Source organism: Mercurialis annua, linkage group LG7 (assembly GCF_937616625.2).
Source record: "Mercurialis annua linkage group LG7, ddMerAnnu1.2, whole genome shotgun sequence".
In the NCBI taxonomy this organism is placed as follows: Eukaryota; Viridiplantae; Streptophyta; class Magnoliopsida; order Malpighiales; family Euphorbiaceae; genus Mercurialis; species Mercurialis annua.
Window position 1 is genome coordinate 6674838 of NC_065576.1, and position 21911 is coordinate 6696748.

General features: G+C 34.1%; 4 protein-coding genes across 5 annotated transcripts; 1 reads left to right on the plus strand and 3 right to left on the minus strand.

Moving 5' to 3' along the window:
* Nucleotides 1–74: 74 nt before the first annotated feature.
* Nucleotides 75–3154, minus strand: LOC126655278 (uncharacterized). The gene is made up of 3 exons (XM_050349395.2): nt 1906–3154; nt 660–1772; nt 75–572 (listed from the first exon to the last, which is right to left on the minus strand). Exons 1-3 carry the CDS (start codon nt 3118–3120, stop codon nt 285–287), a joined length of 2616 nt encoding a protein of 871 aa, XP_050205352.1. The 5' UTR covers nt 3121–3154; the 3' UTR covers nt 75–284.
* On the minus strand, nt 3132–5228 carry LOC126655282 (uncharacterized). Its single transcript, XM_056103847.1, has 3 exons — nt 4759–5228; nt 4535–4669; nt 3132–4280 (listed from the first exon to the last, which is right to left on the minus strand). The coding sequence occupies exons 2-3, from the start codon at nt 4641–4643 to the stop codon at nt 3163–3165; spliced, it is 1227 nt and encodes a 408-aa protein (XP_055959822.1). The 5' UTR covers nt 4644–4669; nt 4759–5228; the 3' UTR covers nt 3132–3162.
* A 4190-nt stretch (nt 5229–9418) lies between these two features.
* LOC126655341 (probable starch synthase 4, chloroplastic/amyloplastic) lies at nt 9419–18819 on the minus strand. Of its 2 annotated transcripts, XM_050349473.2 has the most exons (21): nt 18622–18819; nt 18459–18515; nt 18311–18344; nt 18117–18195; nt 17885–18016; nt 17317–17521; nt 16682–16816; nt 15893–15997; nt 15606–15704; nt 15080–15209; nt 14339–14389; nt 14151–14261; nt 13033–13142; nt 12659–12827; nt 12458–12544; nt 11358–11426; nt 10914–11027; nt 10617–10678; nt 10424–10526; nt 10218–10338; nt 9419–9696 (listed from the first exon to the last, which is right to left on the minus strand). In XM_050349473.2, exons 1-20 carry the CDS (start codon nt 18732–18734, stop codon nt 10219–10221), a joined length of 2085 nt encoding a protein of 694 aa, XP_050205430.1. In that variant the 5' UTR covers nt 18735–18819; the 3' UTR covers nt 9419–9696; nt 10218. The 2 variants fall into 2 exon arrangements, with proteins under 2 accessions (XP_050205430.1, XP_050205429.1); XM_050349472.2 differs by lacking the exon at nt 9419–9696 and having other exon boundaries at nt 9946–10338.
* An 82-nt stretch (nt 18820–18901) lies between these two features.
* Nucleotides 18902–21513, plus strand: LOC126655342 (uncharacterized). Its single transcript, XM_050349474.2, has 8 exons — nt 18902–19012; nt 19434–19514; nt 19616–19683; nt 19805–19945; nt 20486–20527; nt 20783–20913; nt 21023–21124; nt 21211–21513. Exons 2-8 carry the CDS (start codon nt 19435–19437, stop codon nt 21337–21339), a joined length of 693 nt encoding a protein of 230 aa, XP_050205431.1. The 5' UTR covers nt 18902–19012; nt 19434; the 3' UTR covers nt 21340–21513.
* Nucleotides 21514–21911: the final 398 nt, after the last annotated feature.

Sequence of the window (21911 nt, forward strand, 5' to 3'; positions counted from 1 at the left end):
TTTGTGAAACTTGTCTTATTGATCGTTTTATTATGTAACTCAACTTTTCTGGTGTTAATTTCGATTCTGAAGTCTTTAGTAGAGTACTTTTATATTAAGAATTTTCATGTCTGTACACTGATTCAAGAATTAATTACATAACATTCCTAAGTTTCATAACATTCCATTCCTAAAACAACCACAACATTGTGGCTCAAAACAATCAAAAGCATGGTTCAAAATACTGCCTATGTGCACCACAATAATAATTAGCAAAATAACTACCACTAATCCATGTTCCAGCACTACATTTTTTTGGATCTCTTCCTCAGGATGTTCATGTATCTAGAGGGAACATCTTTAGCTCTCCGCTTCCCTTTTCCTTTTTCAGCTTGCGTCGGGATAGGTTGGGACGGAGCTCCATCGTCAACACTGCTCCGTTGGCTGTTGAAGGCATTCTCTTCTGCATCACCTGGGTGGTTCTGGTCTGGTTGGCCTTGGTCAGCAAGCGGAGGTTCCGCCGGAACTGCTTGATCCACAAATGGAAAGGTGTCACGTCTACTCGGTGACCTATGAACGACTTGACTTGTACCCTGTCATGGAAAGACACAGACCCAAAATAAAATTAAAGGAATAATAAACCAAAAAACTAAAAACAACAAAACCACACATTCACTTACATCCATCATCCAGCGGAGGGTGACTGGAGAGTCATGAAGCACAGGTTCTCGTTCAGCAGACTGACCACCAGGCTCTCTTTCAACAGACTGACCACCAGGCACTCTTTCAGCTGACGGACCACCAACCTCATGAGTTGACTGACCCCCACTCCTCTTTAGGCAACCCCTCTTATTGTGTCCATATTGACCACATAAACTGCACGTCATTCTCATATTTCCTTTCCTTGGCAACTTTTTCCTACCTGCAGCGGCTTCCTTGGCTTTTTCAACCCTTTGTTTCTCTAGTTCCTCCGCCTCTTTTTTCCTGGCCGTTGGTATTCTGCCCCTCTTCTTCTTATGTACTGGGGATGGTGGGAGTATGATATTAGCCGGCTCAGGGTCTGTTTCCCACATGTCTGGCCCATTCATAGGGTTGATTACATAGCTGTATACCCTCTGATACGTAGCTACACTGTAGCAATCATCCACAAACTCTTCAGGCCGTTGATTATTTCCATATATGCATGGTGTAGCGTGCGAACATGGGATTCCACTAAGCTGCCACCTTCGACATGTGCATGTTCTGTTAGCCAAATCAACCACGAACTGGCCCCCTGGGCCCTCTACCTGCCACTGAGGGCTACCACCAGGATCTGCGGTGAACTTCCAACCATAATCAATGATTTTAGCAAGCTTCTTTCTGATCTTTGGGCACAGCTCACCCTCCATGTTTCCCCCAAACTTCTGCTTGTCATTAATCCTCTTCATAAGCTGCGTCCTTATCATTTCGAACATTGTCAACACTGGCTTCTCTCTTGCAGCAAGTATGTACTTGTTGAATGCTTCAGCCAGGTTGTTTAGGAGGATATCACACTTAACTTCCTCTTTGAACAGCGCTCTACACCAGTGTTTCCTGTCCCTCTCTTTGATCCATTTGTAGCCAGCGTCATGTTTGTCTTCCAGAGCTTTCATTGCTCTATCCATGGCTGCTTTGTATGTTGCTGTTCCAATGTTCCAGATGAAGGGCTTCATGTGTTGCGTGTGAAATGTGCTCCTGAAATTGGCCCACAAATGCCTCCAGCAAAATCGATGCTCTGAATATGGGAACAACTCCTTCACAGCATTCAACAAACCCTGCACAAGCGCACGAAATATAATCACCCATGCAATCAATAACACACCCTATAGTTTGTACATTATTCACCAAAGGACCCTGATCTTAATGTAAAAAATCTAATACAGCACATTAATCAAGATAGGATTGTACCTTTTGTTTATCGGACATGAAAACAGCGGCATTCGTAAGGTGCAGATCAACTGATAGTAGCCCAATAAACCACATCCAGGTCTCCGTGTTCTCCGTTTTAACCCAGGCATATGCTAAGGGGTACATACAGTCGTTTGGATCAATCCCTGTTGCAGAAAGAAGTTGACCCCCGTATTTACCCTTCAACCAGCACCCATCCAGACAGACAATCTGTCTCATCCCATTCACGAAGGCCTGCTTCAACCCATCAAAACATACATACATTCCCTGGAACTTCCCCCTTGCTTCTTTAAACTCCACCGTGCTGCCTGGGTTGGTTCTCAAAACCTCCCTCTTATAGTCATACAGCTTCTCATATTGCCGGTCTTCATCACCCTCCAATTTGTCCAATGCTGCCCTTCTTGCTCTTCTTGCCTGCTGAATGCTTATTGATTGTTTTAGGTCCGTCTGAATCTTCTTCACAAACACTTCAGACTTATATTCAGGATCGTTTCTAAATTCTTCTAAGTACTTGTCGGCGAGGACTGCACTAGTCAGGTGGAAGTTTTTGCTCACTTTAGGACATGTATGGCGCAGATCAAGGGTCTTCACTCGGAATGTGTTGTCATTGGGATCTTTGAGGTGCAGCTTTGAGGCAAACACGTAGAACTTACATTTGCTCTTTGAGTAGCACTTTGCCCTCACCCTTGTTATCTCATTTACAGGGAAGTGCAGTTGGTACCTGTGGTGTATCCCCCACTCACGGCAGGCCTTCTTAAACTGCTCCCTGTCAGTGAACAACATCCCAATAGAGAAAGTTGGACCCTCATGGTCGTGGTCTTCATCAAACACATTAAAATCCTCCCCCTCTTCTTCTGAATCTGAAATAGATCTATTACCATCAGACTCTACGTACTCTGAATCACCACCCACAGTGTCCTGGTGAATTGTTCTGTCAACACCACCAGACTCAAATTGGGCTTTACCTTTGGGTCTCCCACCAGCCCTGTTCTGCGAAGCACCAATATTCTCTTCGTTCTCTTCATCCTGTTCATTCTCTTCATTCTCTTCATTCTCTTCAGGCAACTGACCGTTTGACCTCAACTCGGTAGTCAAATCTTCATCACCATCCAAGATGTCATAATCAGGATCCACAATGTACTCATCTAGATCATCATCCCAATCTTCAACTTCAACCCATTCATGTGAATGATGAAGCTCTTCTTCAGTGGGCATCGGTGGCTGGTCTTCACTTTGCCTTTGCGGTAGTTCCCTGTTCTAGTCCTCAAATAAACCCTCAAAAGGGGGCTGATGTTGGGTCTGGAAGAAATTGTCGAAGTCCACATCTTGAGTTTGTTGAGTAGGACCCTTATCATGCAGCCCCTCTACCTCATCCATGTGCGGCCCATCGTCAGCCCCTAAATCCTGAGCTTCCTCATGTGGCCCCTGAATTGGAACTTCTTCCTCTTGTGGCCCATGCTGTTCACTAGCCCCAGCCTCAACCCCATTCACTTGCCAATCTTCAGCAGCCCCAGCCTCAGCCTCAGCCAAATCCATAGCCACATCCATAGCCTCAGCCTCAGCCCCATCCATAGCCTCAGCCTCAGCCCCATCCATAGCCCCAGCCTCAGCTTCAGCCCCATCCACAGCCCCAGCCTCAGCCCCATTAAGTTGGCAATCTTCAGCAGCCCCATCCCCCTTATCATGGCAATCTTCATCAGCCATCTGAACGCTTGCCTCTTCATTTGCCCGCTCACCAGCAACCTCATCATTCCCAGTGTCAGTTTGTCCCAAAAAATCTGCCCCTTCATTCCCCTGAGCCTGCGTATTTCCCTGGACCATAGAAGCCCCTTCACTTACATATTCACTTACATATGGACTCATCCATGACCCCCCACTTTCTGAAGGACCTTCACCAACAGCCTTGGTACCCAGTGGTTTACTCCCACCAGCCTTGGTAGCCAATGGTTTACCCCTTACTTTTTTCACGGGAGTGGGATACACATAAGCTAAATCTTTGGGATTTGGTATCTCCTCAATTACAACATGTGGGGGCGAGGGGGGCGGAGGGACTAAAGCCTCAATGTCTTTAACGGTCAGTTTCCTAACATAGACATCCACTTCTCCGTCCCTCTTCCCAGCACTTGCCATTTCCATAGCATCATCGTCGTGATTTATCGGTCTAATCCAATCATGAAATTCCTTGTCTTTTTCTTTCCAGTAATAATCAACTAAGCCCTCAACTTTTTCTCTTTTCATCCATCTATCTAATTTCTTCATAGTCATACCAGACACAGAATAAACGCCGGTGGACACTTCCCCATCATGGTAACCCCATTCCCCCAATGCCCCATTAATGTGAAGGTTGATTTGAAAAAATTCAAAACCTGGTGACACTGCAAACAGACAAATATTTAAACACACCAACAACCATCAAGCAACACAAAAATAATAGTAAATGCCAACCAACAGAAACGTGAAAACAATAAACAACTCGTACAAAGATTAAACAAATCAAACCAACTAGTGGTCCTACAGCAGTAAACAAACATAAAGCAACTTGTAGTCCTATGTCCAAAAGCGGCTAATAAATCAAAGCATAGAATAACAAACATTTACAGAAACCAAAGTACTATGTGGTCCTACATACCTTCCACCACTTCGTCACTATCGCTCTCATCCATTAAACCCCATCCAGCAGTTCCAGGTGGTCCCGTTCGTTCTCTTTCCTTTGATTTTCCTTTTCCTTTCTTTCTCATTTTTGTAATTCTTTCACTATAAAAACCTGTGACACAGAGAGCGTAAATACACCACGTTAATCAAACCCTAAACCACATGAACCAGATAACAAGAGTAAAAATCAATCTTTCTCACTCTAAATTTATGTTTTGTTCCTTCGTTATTTTTTCTTCTTCACAATGCAAAAACACAGAAAGCACGGAAGATGAACAGGCAATCGACGAGACAATGGCGGTGTGAAAATGAGAGTTTCAGAAGAAAAAAGGAAAGAGAATGAGTTTCAGAAGAAAAAAGGGAAGAGAAGAGAAGGATGAAAGAGTATGTCAGAAAGAAGATGAAAGAGAGATAAAAGTTACCGAGCGGTTAATTTTTTTTTTTGATTTTAAAATTTGAAAAGTCAACCGGCATGTCAGAGAGAGGGACTGTTGCAACTGACAAAGGACAGGTCACGTGGGTCGACAGGTGGCGAGGAAAACGCATGCAAACGATTAAATCGTTGGCGGCGCCGCGATTTTGTGTTTTTTTTTTCAGAAGGGCCGTGAATGGCGCCGCCATAAAGGTCAGGGGGTTTAGTGAAGCTTTTGAAAGGTGAGGGGGTTTAGGGAAGTTTAGTGCAAAGGTCGAGGACCGTCCATGATTATTAGCCCTATTTTTTATCCTTTTCTCTTTCATGTGTTTCTCTTTCTCTCTTTCTCTCTCACTCCCTTGCCACGTGGTCCCCCTTTCTCATACACACACACACACACCATATGTCTAAATAATTCATTTATATAACATAAATTTTAAAAATAATATTACTTTTAATTTTAAAAACTTAAATTTATTAAATTTTAAAAAATACATAAATACACAAATAATACAATTTTTATAAATTATTTAATTTTTATGCCATGTATAATTATATATTATGATGTATCTATTATGTATAAATATATATCATGATGTATCTATAAAGCATATTTTAAAAATGTATCTATCATGTATAAAATATGTATCGAAAAATGTATAAATATAAAAATGAATCTATCGAATTAGTCGTTTGATTCAATTAAATTGATAAAAATTAAAAATAAAAATTAAAAATTTAATTAATTCGGTTAATTAAACTCCAATTTAGTACATGTAATTCACTTTCTCGATCAAAATATTTGAAAAGGATAAATTAATCCACTTACGCATCTTTTAACAATTTTTTTTTGAATAATAAATTAATAATTATCTGATATACCTGAGATGTATCGAAAATAAATCAAATATGTATTGAAAATGATCAAATATGTATCGGAAATGTATCAAATATGTATCGGAAATGTATCAAATATGTATCGGAAATGTATCAAATATATATATATATATATATATATATATATATATATATATATATATATATATATATATATATATATAAACAAGAAAAAATATTTTGAACGATCAAATATATATCAAATATGTATCGGAGATGCATCAAATATGTAACGGGAATGTATTGAGTATGTATCAAATATGTATCGGAAATATATGTTTCAGAAATGTATCAAATATGTATCAGAATTGTATCAAATATATCTCCATCATTTTTGTAATTTTTTTTTCTAATATCTTGAATATTTTTTAATTTTTTGACAGTATTTGTATAAATATTTTTCCGAATAGTTATAAAAAGCTTCTATTCAATAATAAATGGAAAAAAATATAATAAAAACATATAAAAAGCATAATTTGAAAGTTTTTTAATTTTTAAATTAATTGACATGTCTTCTCCAACCTCCAGCTACCTCCACCACAACCACCACCCAATATCATAACTAAATAGTTAAATTATACTCTATAATTGAAAATTTTAGCTCATTAGAATGAACAATTAACTTTATACACAAAAGCTAACATTAAGAAAAAATAATAATTTCAGAATACTTCACCATCTTCTCATTCTTCTCTTTTAACTCTTGTACATCCTGTCAAATCTTTTTTCTTCAACAATTAAAAGCAGAAACATTTCTGGTACAATACACCTACCAAAAACAATTGGTTGGGACTTGAAAACACTCCCCTATTTCTTTCATGCCAATGGCTTGAGAGGACTCCACTATTTCTTCACAGTAGAAATTTTGTAGCTACTGGTATGGACACTTTTTATTTCTTAATAGATTTTTTTGGTAGTGGGTGGTTTGGAGGGAATGGGTTCATCAGATAATAATAAAAGTAACACTACTAGTTTAGGTGCATATTATGGCAATTAGTGTTCTTAATCAGCTGCAATTTTATAATAAATATGTATAATGGTTAGTAGCAGTAGCAAAGTGTGGTATCGTATAAGAGGAGAAGGAAAAGAGAATGGAGAAGCAAATCAGTTAATGTGGGTGGAGATTTGGACACATATAAGTTTAAGGAAGATGGCAGTAAATAAAAACTAAATGGGGTTTTGTGCTATTAATTGAAATAATAATGCTAACAAAGAAATAACTCTAACTAAAATGGCAATTGGTGAAAAACAATTGTGATTTATGATTTTTCTTGTTATTTTCTCTTAATTTAATTTTAATTAGTTGATCAATAATAAAAAAAAAAGTCAAAATAATGCTACCGTTTTGCTAGTCTGAATGAAATAAAATGATCCATTTTTAGAAATACAATAAAGGTGAATATCCTCAAAAACTACCGAAAATAAAAGTTCAAGAAAAAAAGTATTTATTATTTGAAGGTAAATTATATTAAATTGTTTGTTTATTTATTAATTAACATTCATTATTTAATAAATAATAAATTTTGATCTTTATTAATTGTATGTTTTTATAAAATGAGTGGTTTTTAAATAATTAGGCCTTTTTCGAAATAAAATAGATAATCTAAACTTCTTGAAATAAATATTAATGGAACCATCAAGCTTCAAAATAAAAAAGATTAAAAAAATTGTAAATAAAAACAGATTAATAAATATAACATATAAAACAATACATTTCATGTACATCTAATACGACAATACATTGTTGCATAAGTGATTCATTTTAATATGGCTTAATACATCTGCGTGTCCCTGTATTTTTCTCTTTTTACACATAAGGTCCCTGCACTAAAATACCCCATCATTAAATTCCCGCACTTTAACTTCCCTCATTCTGAGGTCCCTCTGTTAACCTTCTGTTAGCACGTGTAGCACACGCGCCGTTAATGAGACTAGAATCCATTTTTATAGTTTGATATATACAAATAAGGTCCCTGCACTTTTAATTTTAGGTCCCCGCATTTTAAATTTATACAAATAAGGTCCCTGTACTTTGATTTTATAGAAACAAAGTCCCTATAATTGTTTTCATAAAACAAAAAATTAAAATTTATTTTAATATATATATTTTAAAAATTATTTAATTATTTTAATTAATAATATAAGATGTTGATGCAATTTAATTAACTTTTTATAATGTTTAAATTAACAATAAGAATGTAAATTAAATTAATAAAAATTTTTTTTTTTTATTATATTATATTAACGACCGCTTTATAAAAATAAATATGATTTAGATATTAGAGTATATATCGTAAATGAGATCCTTACTCGAAATATATTCAAAATTAATTTTAAATTTTTTTGAAGGCAACTTAGATAAAATTAATTAAAAAAAAATAGAATTCCATTCAGACTTTCGTCTTATATGTCTCCTCTAGAAAATGAAGTAGCCAGCTTTTTCTTGTAAGTTTATATAACACACTCAAATTCGAAATTGACATATATGAGGATCGACGTCTGTTTACACCTGTAAGTGCAATGTTGTTATATTATATAAAAAAATAAAAAAGCATTGGTATAGAATACCATTTTAATATTTACTTTTAAGAAATAAAAAGTCTAGCTCACTTTTATTTTTTGACATGATAAAAAAAATTAATTTTGTTTTTTATTTTAAGCTGAGTAATAATAATTTAAAAAATATTAATTAATTTTAAAAAATAAATATTATTTTAATTATTTAACAATAAATATTAAAATTAGTTTTATTTCTCTAAGTTAATGTTTACTTTTTAAAATAAAAATTAAATTCACTTTTATTTTTCAACATAATTAAAAAATTAAAAAATTATATTTTTTTATTTATAGATGAATAATAAATTAAATATTTGGTAAAAATAATTTAAATATTCAATAAAATAATAGTTAAAAGATAGAAATGTGGACATTATTATTATTTAAATATGTTAAATTCATACCCATTAAAAATATAAGTTTTAATATTTTATACTTAAATTTAGTTTTATTAAACTAAAAATTAATGTATAAACTATCTCTACATTTAAAAGTGCAGGGACGTAACATTAAAAATTTAAAAGTGCAGGGATCTAAAGTTAAAAAAATTGAAAGTGCGTTAACGGCGTCAACACTCGCCTTAACAGAGAGACCTCAGAATGATGGAAGTTAAAGTGCAGGGATTTAATGATGGAATATTTTAGTGCAGGGACCTTATGAGCAAAAGGAGAAAAGTACAGGGACACACAAATGTATTAAGCCGTTTAATTTTACCTGGCATCAATTATCTCAAGTAATTTGCATAGTCTAGCTATATTCTAGTAATCCAATAAACAATTGATGCACTTACATGGATCTTTGCTACCAATTGCATAACATCTGCAAAGCTTAATTTATCTAGAGAAGAAGAATTACAAAATCCAGATGATGATATAATGTGGGCGATGGTTCATATTTGAGAATAGAGGGAACATGTCTAGGCTTAGAAGCAAGGTTATCTTATGAAATAATTAAACACAGTGAGTCATCAGATATAAAACACAAAAAGATAGAAAATGTGAAAAATTGTCCAGCTTGGCATTTGAGAAAATAATTGCCACATTTGCAATTTTTCTGTAATATTCTCTTCACTATTTATCTTTTAATCTTAATCAATAAATTTAAATTTTTGAAATAAAATAAAATAAAGGCCCTAGATACATTCTACCCTTATTTATTTTCATACCGGGGATGGCCAGATTACAAGGCATTTGCGTATTTCCCTTCACACTCATCAACCTTTCCGCCTTTTGGCTGGCGCTTTGCCTCATATCCTTCGTATAGGTTGTCTTCAAATGCGTATACAAAACTTGACAAGTGATTATGTACAATTAAAACCTCAAAAGGTTATTAGCATGGACTTATAATTCCAATACGAGAACAGTGGACATAATATTTTAAGTTTTTAGTTCTCTGTTTGGTTTGAACCACAGTAATTATTGACGAAAAATGTTCCAAAGCGCCAAGTAGTCCTACTGCCAGTGCCCGAGGTGAGGCGCCAGCCTCTCACAAGAAAGGCACAAAAAAGAAATTACACTATAAAATTTATCAAAAGTGCCATGATCATAAGATTGTTTTGAAGAAAGTGTATATTTTGAACATCAGGTTAAAAAAAATTGAATTACTGATTTTTTTTTTTTAAAATATCAACAATAGCCCTATTTTCCTTAAGGCAAGCCATTTAGAACTTGCCAGCCTTTCGGCGGGTGAGGCGACCTGGCCAGCGCCTCTTGGTGCGCCTTTGATATCTCTAGTTTGAACCAAACGCACACCCCTAGATTACCACATAAGAACATCTATGTAGAGTTGGACATACTTCACAGGTTTTTGAGGGAACTGTAAGCAGAAACATGAATGTCATAGCAATCTGCATCCCAGGAAAAGTCCATCGCCATAGCATATGCTATCTTTTGCTTCCATTTTGATTGATTGTTCTTCTACAAACCAAAATTGCGACAAAAAACCATTTAGAAGAAAACACACAAAATGAGTCTATTATGTAATCACCTGGTAAATACTCACAATTTCATCAACGGCCTCGCTGAGAGACATACTTTCAAAAGTAGAGCTAATAAACTTTGCGAATTTAGGGATCTCTTGGTCGCGATCCACAAAATCACTATTCCTGTTAGGTATATCGAAATATTAGAATCATTCTTTATTATTCAACGGTAGAAGAGAGGAGATTTGGTAATAAGAAGAGCTTTATATTTACCTGAATCTGTTATCGTTGGATGTTAGTGCGATTGGAGCTGCTCCATATTTTAAAGCTTTGAGCTACATTTTGACATAAGACGAATAATTAGCAAAGCGTTGTGCTACATTTTGACATAAGCTTTGAGCTACATTTATGCTGAGACCACAATGGTACCTGGACTTTCCCCACATTTGTTTTTAAAGAAAATTTTGTGTCTTAAAATAAAAAATATGAAAACTGAACCCAAAAATGGAAGTAAAGTCACATCCACTAGATGAGCAGAGCTTTCGTTTAGAAGACTGGTGCTCAACTCACCGGCACTTGGAGCAAAGGGTCATGAAAGGATTGGCACAATATTATGTTCGATCCTGAAAAGATTAAATGCGATATTGCCTCATCGTATTTGTTTATAAACCTCACATTTTCACCCTGCAAACATACAAGAAATCATTAGTCAGAAGGTCCAGTTATTGTTGTTAACAAAGTCGAATAATATGCACAGTAAAGGAAGCAAATTAAGAACTCCACCATTGAAACGTCTGAAAAGTACAAGTCTCATTTGGTTCAGGTTGCATTTGGCAGGATTTTATTAACAAAGTTTTTGAATGAAAAATCATGACCCCGAGTTACTTACCCTGTTTATGCTGAATGCATGATTGAAATTTATTGCAAACTTTTAAGGAAGAGTTTGTGATGTTTGTTTTCATTTAAAAAAAATCACTTCTGATAAAACTACAAAGGGAGTAGCTTATACTGTACCTTAAGCTCTTTCTGAAGAGATTCCAGTGCTCTGTTTGCACTTAGTATTTCACTTCCAATGAAGACAAACTGTGGACAGCCACTAAGCAAATAAGATTCATGAAAAAGCTTATGGAAGACTGAAAATAAAGGGAGAAAAATAAGATGACTCAATTTTACAAGAAATATTTCTTAGTGATACTAAGTAATAAATCCATCAATAAAGTTTGAGAATTACTACTCATATTACTAAGGCTGAGTATGGATCCTGGAACTCTGTAATTAAATTGAATAACCATTCGAAAATTTCAATCTTTGCTGATTTTATCTTAAACCAAATTGTACCGATAAATTCTTTTGGTATTAGGTGTTATCTTTACCGAGATCCTAACTTAATGTACTGTATTGCACCAGAGTAAAAAACTGAAACTACATATCTATCTATATATATACATATAAATATGTGTGCGCGTTTATTTCTCATTAAATTGGTCTTATAGACTCTGAAGGAAAAAAGAAACATATGAATAGTTAATAAAAATACATGATCAAATTGACATGAGAAGTTCTCTTTCAAATAGTAAATTTTAGCAATTAAAACTATATATATTGACCAACCTACGTCAGAAAAAATAAAAATAACTATAGATACTATTGTGATAGACAGTGTAGTTAAATGATTTGATTTTATATTTTAAGACTTATCGTCTTAAATATCATATGTATTTCGAAGCTATACGCCTGATATAAAATTACTTGAGATTTAACACAATAAATTCGTCCCATATTATTTTAAAAATCCATGACAACTGAAACTCAAACTGTAACTCAACTCAATCGGGACCAATTATCAGACCATATTGTCCCGAAATTTCAGAGCAATACAAGACAAAGATTTTATGTCTCGGTTCCGGTTTTAATTCTTTAAATTTCGACTTTCCAACTTTTGGTTCGATAGCAGAGATTTTCAAATCCCAGGATTACCTGAGCCGTGGTCTATCCTACATATTACTTTTTGAAGAACCCCCATCAATTCAATCAGTAAGAAGTTTCTGTACTATACAGCATAATAATTTGTCAATTCTGCTGTAAAAGTGCATGATTTTAATAGAAGAGAGAACCTGGACAGTATTCCTGTCAGCATTCTTAACAACTGCCTTCAGGTTATTCACATCAAAATCTGTTAATTCGGATATGATACATCCTACCTGGAAAAAAAAATCATTGTCATTTTTCAGTATCAATGAGGCCATAATGTTGTGTGTAATCATTAAAAATGGGAAATCATATGTTCAGAAAATGAAGTTTTAGGTCTATCTTACAAGAACAGCAGAAGTATTTTTGGACAATCCCACATACTGCTGCAATGCACCTTTGCAAACAGATTTTCCCTTCATGTCATCTTCACTATAATTTTCAGGAAGAAATCTGTCTTTCGAAGGATCCCAGGTGGACTTATCGAAACCATATGGAGTGACTACCAACTTGTCTCTGTAACCATTAGCAGAACAAAATATCTGTTAAACTAAACAAAGAAAAAAACGGAACACAACAGCGTATATTTTCCAGAAACATTTTCCTTTGCATAATAAAGAATTAAAAAATAACATTATAAACCAATCAAATTATTGTAAGAAATTTCAACTAAGCAGTTCTCATGGCAGAGGAAAGACAAGGCAACTGCTGCCTAACTTACTGATGAATGGATAAAGCAGGTCCCAATCCATGACTCATATGATCAATAAATCTGCCTTTTGAATGTATGGACGACACTATCACAACTTTGTTAGAATATACAACTCCACCCTGCGAATAATAGAGCAAGTAAAATATTCAGATGGCAATAAAGCTAAAAGTTGTATGTTCCCCAATTTTTTAGACATCAGAAATGGCTGGATCAGACCAGGCAAAGAAAATCCAAAGTGATCGTAACACTGAAACAAGGCCAATTCAGAAGAACATGTAAAGATGAAAGAAAATATCGTTGATCAGTCTCTAGTTGAGTTACATAGTGCAGTTATCCTCTAAATAGTTAAAGCGAATAGCAGGGATCAAAGATGATAAGTTTGTAAACAAGTAGAATAAAAGAAGCGTCAGACACAAGGCCTGTAGAACATTTTGCTGAAATGAAAAAGCTTTTTCTCATCCTTTTCTCTATCTTATAGATTTGTATCAATGCACAATGCTCGTATCTTTGGCAATTAATACTTTTTTCTTGCGTTAAAATTACTATGGAGAAATTTTTTAAAAAAGAAAGCACTTCTTTTGCTGGATTTTGTTCCATTCAGTTGATTCTTGAAAAGGTTATGGAATTTGATCTTTGGATTTCCCTGAATTTGTCTAGTAAATCTTGTTATACTCACCAGATTTCTCCTCTTCGAAACCATCATTTCACCCACATGATACTGGTAAAACTTGTAGTTTAAAAGTGCCACTCACAGTAAGGGATTTTGTTTGATCCAAAATTCTTCAAATGACAAATAATAACAGTCTTTGGATGGAGGGACATGTATATACTTTCGAAATTAGACTATGCTCCATAATTTATTGTAGGACAAGGTAGTTTCTCCAATTCTATACTCTTGGAGCTTATGCTTTTAGGGACTATTGACAAGGGTATTACATTTTAAACTTGTCATTGTTTATAATTGTCTATTGAGCAACCAAGGAAGATTTCTCGTCCTCCCTGTTGTCCTCACCGTTTCAAATCTTTCTATGACTGAGATATAAATAACTCCGAGAAGAAACCAAATATTATAAGTGAAATAATCGGTTAAAAAATAAAAAGATAGAATTATGTAGAACAATTTTTACCTTCAGAATATTGACAAACTGTGTCTTAGCATTATCTTGCAAGCGATCAGGACGGTGAAGTCTACCAGGATCAAGTCCACATAGTGCTAGCTTATCAGGTTTCTCAAGGCACTAATATATAATACACTATGGCATATTATAAAGTGCAGACCTTGTGAAGGCAGAATGGAATTGATATGGAAGACTACCTGTGAATCAAGGCCGTGACACGTCAACAAAATTCTAGTACCTTCAAGCCCCTATACATATGAACAATAAGTTATGACGAAAATAATTTTAATAAAATGTACTTATATTCTTTCTGATCTATTGCCAAAAGAATCAGTAAAGGAAGCCAAAATACAGATATACAATGAAAAAGTATCTGATGCTATACAACATTTGTCACCATATCAGCCCTTTCTCACCTAAAACCTAAAATAAAGGAAAATATGTCACATGGAAAAGTTCTTATGTCGAAGAAATTAAAGTTCCATTCATCGTAGTTATAACCTAAAATAAAGGAAAATATGTCACATGGAAAAGTTCTTATGTCGAAGAAATTAAAGTTCCATTCATCGTAGTTATAGACCTAAATTTCTGAAGACTCCGCTTTTACCAGTCGATCCAACTTGTATCCACTAAAATCTATTTAAAAAGGAAATCTTTACATAGCATAACAAGCAGCAAATTTTCAGGCCTATCCCAGAAGCATATGTTTTTTTAGTTTTGAACTCCAAACCAGTTGACATGTCATATTTCATCAGAATAAGAGTGCACTACAATATACTTATGATTAACCACATTAAAAAAATAATTTGAATATTATAGGTTAAATAAAAAATTCAAGAACTAAGTACATGCCTACACATGAGGGGAGGTATGACGAATAGCTGAAGAACCAATTGAAAATAATTCATTCAGATGAAAGGATAAGAGTTCACTTGGACCTGTTTAGCAAAAACATCCCAGAAGAGTGGTCCAATAATAGCAGTCTCCCAATTGTGTATGTGTAACACATCAGGCTGTTTCCCAGATTTCGTTAAATAATCCAAAGAAGCACGAGAAAAATAGCTAAACCTAAAAGCACATGAGATAACCAAAAACAAACTGTTATATTTAAATACTATGTCAGCAGGAAACTGTTGGGGAATAGAAAACCAGAATAAGATTTAAGTTAATACTATAGCCTAAATGTCCGATTAGAGAAAACCTGCTGAATAATCTTCTAAACTGGAAGCTATTTGGCCGTAAAGAATATTTTTCCTTTGAAATTTATCATTTGAAGGGTAATGATGGATTTTGAGGGAGAAAGAAACTTTATCTTGCATTATACCTAATCTTTTAAAATTTAATAACCATCAGCTCACAGTTAAACAGTAATTTGTTGAACATAAGTTGACTAACTAAAATGAAGGAATCAAAACAATGTGAAATAAAACAACTGGGAGAATGCCAAACAAACATTTTACTTACCGTTCAAAGTCATCTGTATATCCATATATCTTCTCCCGGTTAAAAAAGGATGAGTAGTACAAAGGTTGAATAAAAGTAACTCCGATGCCATTGACCACTCTGGATAGTGATAATACAAATATAATCAACATAAACCATTTTAATTGTAGATGTAATGCAAATGCAATATCTCAGACTTATTAAACGTCTTGTCTTCTATACCAATTTTAAACTGAAATGAAACTAATTTATTAGAGCCTAATTAAATCTCAATATACAAAAAAAAAACAATAATTATCAAAGCTCACCCAGTCCAGATTTTGTTTCCATGCAATTGACCATCATAATATGAATAAGACTCTGCTTGAATTTCTCGCAATCCATGGATTTCACTGAGGTTCAAATTGGCATACCTGTTCACGGAGTATACTCCTTCAGGATGCTGAATTATGAGTTTGAGGTTCAAAATCGAACCTTATATCAATTGTGCATCAGATAACATATAATTTGATTCATATTTTCATTATACAATCATTAAGAAATGTTTACATGTCCAATATGGGAAGAGGGAGAGAAGAAATAATCCATATCCTGTTAGTTTTTGCTGACAAAATTTTTCTACCCAGAATTTATACTATAATACTTCAAGTAAATGTAGTAGTACAATCCTCCACCCCATAGGGCCTAGAGGACAACTTTTATGTAACTCGAAAATTATAGAGGACCAATATATGAATCAACACTATAAACTTGGAAAGTGTACACATATACACAATCATTTCATACTAATCTCTAGTAAAGAAATGCCAAAACCGCATAACTATACTAGCATTGATCAAAAGCTGGTGCAAAGATCCCATATTGAATGTTAATGTGATCCTTAATGCATTATGCAAAATAAATGTTATGCGTGCAAAATGATTTTTTACTCACTGTCTTAAAACAGTTATATGTGAACTTTCTTGCTATGAAATTCTCATAAGCATAACATGGTAAGGTTTGTCACAAATAAATTCAACTTTCCAGCAATTCTGAATAAGCTTCCTTCACAAGAAATTTGACTGGATAGAAAGCAAAAGATGAGGAGAATTGATTACTTTGGCAAAATAACTTCTGCCAAATGGCCCTTCTTTTGCAGTGCGAGTGATAATCCTGTCACATAAGATGCCAAGGATCCAACCTCTGCCACTGGTGCCATCTCAGTACAAATATGGACGATGTGTAAACTGGTCCTGAATTGAATAAACATGAAGATGATTTTGTTACTAAATAAGAGCTAGTGTAATAATTGGAGAAGAGGATAGTGACATAATGAATTATATTGATTTAGGATACAACTTCCTGAATGCACAAACTCCAAACACTGGGACTAATTCACAGATATTCAGCATGTTATATTTGATTTTTCAAAGGGAAAGTAACCAAAAAGGTTCGCTGCAAATCAATGCACAATATTTTGGAACTACATGAGGTATCATCTAGCCTGGTAGTTGTTTAAATGACTATGTGTGGATGAAATAAGAGCGCTTACATTAGTCAGTAAGTGGTTGTATTGTATCTACAGATAACCATCTTATTTTAAATGTCATGAAACCGAGTATAAAGAACATGCAATAAAGTTGCCTTTTTAAGCTACGCTAACAAGGTGGAGTTTAGTACGCAATTTTTAAGTGTACGGAGAGTAAGAAAGGCAAAAAGGAAAAAAAGTAAAGAATTTTGTGAAACACTTTACTTTTTGCTTCCATGTGAGAATTGACGAAGTTCTGCCAAAAGCTCGGTATCACTTTTCTGCTCATTGTCAAAGAGCAGATCAGCTACACTAAATTTGTAATCCATGACCGCGTTTCTCAGATTAGACGCCTCTGAAGCAGTAATCATGCCCATGAGGACCATTGAGTCAATCCGAAGCAGCAACTCACAACATACAGATTGTTTATCTGGTACTCAAGTTAAATAGTTAATTAGTTTATCAAACAACTAAAGCAGTAGCAAACCTTTTGCACTAAATAAGCAGCATGGTTCAAATATACTACAGCTAAAAATCTTAAGCTAGTTATGAAAAATATATCGCCATCTGCAAGCTTTCACACATAATAAGTCACATTTATGACAACTGAAACCGAAAGCACCCGTGCGGAAACGTAATTTATGCAGGGATTTATCAAGGAGGAAATAAATTATTTGTCATTTTAATTTAATTGCAGTTTGGACAGCAAAATCATAATCAACGCGATTTTTACGATGAAACTAAAAACATATGCATGCTTCAAATAACATTAGATTAAAATTTCAAGCCTAACCTTTTCCGATGTCAGCGGCTTGTTTTTCCGCCTCTAATTGCTCAATTTTGTCAAGCAACAACTCTTTCTCTCTGTTTGCGTTACTGAGCTCCCCGACAGCCAAAAGGCGCTGTTTGTTTAAGTACAGAATATCTAAAAATATAATACATAAAAAAAACACAAAAATATCACCATTAATTACTCTGATGAAAACATAATAAATCATGGAAATAGCTAAACTAAACAGTCTTACTCTGCTGAGCTTCTTTGAACAGCTTCCATATATCATTATTTTTCGCTTCCAATTCAAAATTAGATGGCGAAATCTTTTCCTATTTACAAATAAAAACAAAACAAAATAAATAAAAACTCCAAACAAATTTTGAATGATGCAATTAGAAATGATCTGATAATCAAATGAAATTAAAGCAAATCAATTCTGTTTACCTGATACATGCCCACATTATCATTACTTGCTACCCTAAACAAACATTTACAAAGAACACATTTAAAACAAAACTTAATTTATATATATATATATATTATATATATAAAAGATAAACCATTAGCTGCTGTAAAAACTAAAAACACTCACTCTAATTTTGATGAAGGCGCTTTAAATAAACCATTAGCTGCTGCTTCTTCATTCTTCCTAAAGAAATGGATTAGCAATTAATTAATTAACTAACGCAGAAAACAAATTAAAATTGAAGGAAATTGCAGTTTATTTAATTATATAATGAATTAGTTATTAATACCTGGAGCAGCAGAAGTAGCAAGGTAATGGAGATTTAACGGAGTTTCGGTTTGTGGCGTTGAGTTTAGGGAAATGAGCAGGTTTGAGGATCACGGCGTTGAGTGAAATCTCCATAATTGTTGCTGAAACAGAGTAAAAGAGATGCTATCACCGTTGCAAAACCAACTGTCAAACTAAAAGCACCATATTACTCTATTTGTTCCAATATTAGAAAGAATAAATATCTCCTTAATGGGCCTCCTTTATCCAGCCCAACATAAATCTTATACATTTACTACTTAAAGATACAAACCATAACCTGAAATTTCAACCGTCGTGGCAGCCGGGACTCGTAGATCCGCCCGCTATTATTGGTTGCTGCCGTCGCAGCTGCCGCTTATAGATTACTTCAGGTACATACATCTTTAAATTTGTTTATTATATAGTTTTTATTTTTGCTTAACTTCAATTATTCTTGATTCAGCTGCCATTTTCTTGTTTTTCTTAGCTTGTGGGTTTTCTATGTTTTGATAGTTTTGGTTTGTTTGGTGATTGAAAAATATGAATTTTTTCTATGTGGATTGGGTAGATAGAAACAGAATGATAATTGATGATTGAAGAAGTCCCAAAGTATATTGGTTCAGGGTGTGTAGCAGCATAATTGTTCCTTAATGCTGTGTAAAAATTTAAGTATTTGACGGTATATGTAACAAAGCTATGGGCTTTAACAACTCGTCCAAATGCTTCCAGCAAGCCCCATGTTAGATAAAATGCCTGTTAGAATCTAGTCCAGCTATTGAGTTCTCATGCTTCCCGACAAAATTTTTCTTGCAGAATGGAAACCCGAGAATACGAAAAGGTTAAATCTGAATTCCAAGAGAAGATTTTGCAGATTTTCATAGACTTCTCAACAAGGTATATTTAGTAATTTTGAGAATGAAAAAGAGTTTCACTTCTGTTTTCTTAGTCAATTTTTCTATTCATATTTATTAATTACTGCTTATTTTGTGATTAAGAATTGCAAAAATTGAGGAACTTGGTGCTGTAGGAAGTAGATTACTTAGAGGGTTTCATCAAGGGCTCGGTATGTGTTATTTTTACATTCTATATTTGTATGATTATACTTGGTTTGGTTGTTGGTCCAATAGTTGTCCTTTCTTTTGCTTTATTGATGAATTTTATTTTTGGTAATTCTTTGTGTATAGAGTTTCTCAGGCGGGCTCCTATAAACACGAAAGCTGAGTTAATGAAAAGAATTATTGAAGCCAATGAAACAGAGAGAGTTAAATCATATTTTGCAGCTGGATGCATCAATAATCAAGATAGAATTCAAAATTTAAGCAAGTGTAAGTGCTATTATTGTTTTATCTGGATAGTTTTAATGTTTCTAAACATTTTGACATAGGTGGTGATTTTTTTTATACCTGCATGTATGTTTGCTGTATGTTGTTAGTAATCGATTACGAAGCTAGATGACAAAAATCCTCATTCAGTAGTTAGTTTCTTTTTTTCCTTTGCATTGCAGCAATACACATAATAAAGAACTAAATTTGTATTTAGCATTTAGCTAATAGTCACAAAATGAGTTAATCTCTGTATTTGAATTTGCGCAACTTTATCTTTGTATTTTCCGTGGTAGTTCACCAAAGTATGGTATTTTAAAGTATAAAATTCATGAGTTTTGTTAATATGCTATTGAACTTCATGTTTTTCTTGCGTTTGACATGTGTGTTTTTTGTCCGACAAATCTGTCTCTATACAAGTAGTAAACCTTTGTATTTTTTTGCTCATTGCTTTGCACTTTTGTTTGTTATTTAACTTATTTCTATTTGTTTCATCTTTTTAATACTTACTGGTTTTATTGTGCAACTGTTTGCACACAGAAGTGAACACTTGCCTACTTGGACTTCATGATCATTTAACTAAAGGTAACCTTCTTTAACAATTACTTTGTGATTCTATCAAATGACAGTGAGCCTGCTTTCTATTCTAAGTTCTTACTGCTGATCTCTACTTGGGCTTTTAGGGAGTGTGCACAGTGCGATTTTTGTTTGACATGTTTGGCTCAACTTTTTTAATTAATTTTCTAATTCGTTCTTAATGGAAGCATTTGCGCATACAATCTATATATATAATTTTTATGATTTCAAAGTGGTGATAGAGTATGTTAATGGGTGTCGCAGCTAAAAGCATATTGAATGAGCTAGAAAATCTTCTGGAGGATTTAACTTCTACGATTAGTTCTTTTAATAAAAGTTTATCTTTGGAGAATGAAGCTTTATGCGGAAAATTTGAGCAAGCAACCATTAACCAGGTGAGAAAAGCATGTAAATATCCATCACGTTTTAAATTCAAGGCAAAATTGATTGAGGTTCATTCTCATTGAAGTTGAGTCCAAATTTTTCAACTTGTTTTGTCATTAGGAAGAGAGATCACCATCATCTCCACAGGAACTCGCAATGACAGATTATGCTGTCTTGATGGGGATTATTTACAGTATGGTCAAGCAAGATTATGCGATGCAGGCATGAAACTTCTTGACACTCTTTCTTTTTTTTCATGCTGAGGTGTAAATGGTCGTTTAAACAGATGATGTGTAATTTTGTTACAGGAAAAGGTTGTCATGTCTCTAAATCTCAAATCTTTATCTGAAGAAATGGAGAGCTATTGCCTGATGTGGTCTCTACGTCCTTTCGTTAATGATGAAATTATGAATCAGGCATGGAAGCTAATTCAGTAGCCATTTTTTCGTATTTTTTCGTAGTGTAGAATGTTTATCGGCAGCCTGTTTTTATTCTTCATGTTGATCAGTATTTGCAATGTGTATGCGGTTTCTTTGTTTTATTGTAGATCATGTGTTAGAAAGGTTTAATTTAATTGAAGGAGTATGCAGTGTCATGCATTTTTTCTTTTAGTATTTCTAATAGAATTTTTAAGTGCTCTTAAAGTCTACATTCTAAGCTAAAAGGATGAGATAGAATTGCAATTTCATGTAAAAGTTGCGATAGAATTGCAATTTCTATAAAAATTATTTCGGCATCTCGTCACTCTTACTATTCCTACACGGTGGTACAGATAGCCGACTAAGAAATGAACGCAGGGAGAAGAGTGTTCTAAATAACAGGCTGAATTTGTATATGATCTTTCATCTTGACTCACATATATAATGATGTAACTGAGTTCAATTTGCGATATAGAATTGAGCGAAGTTCTAATTTAAGTTACTTGGATCAACTGTCACGTCAAATTTAAATATAAAGATATTCAGTTCGATAGATTTACCGAGTTCAATTGAGTTTTGATTAGTTTATT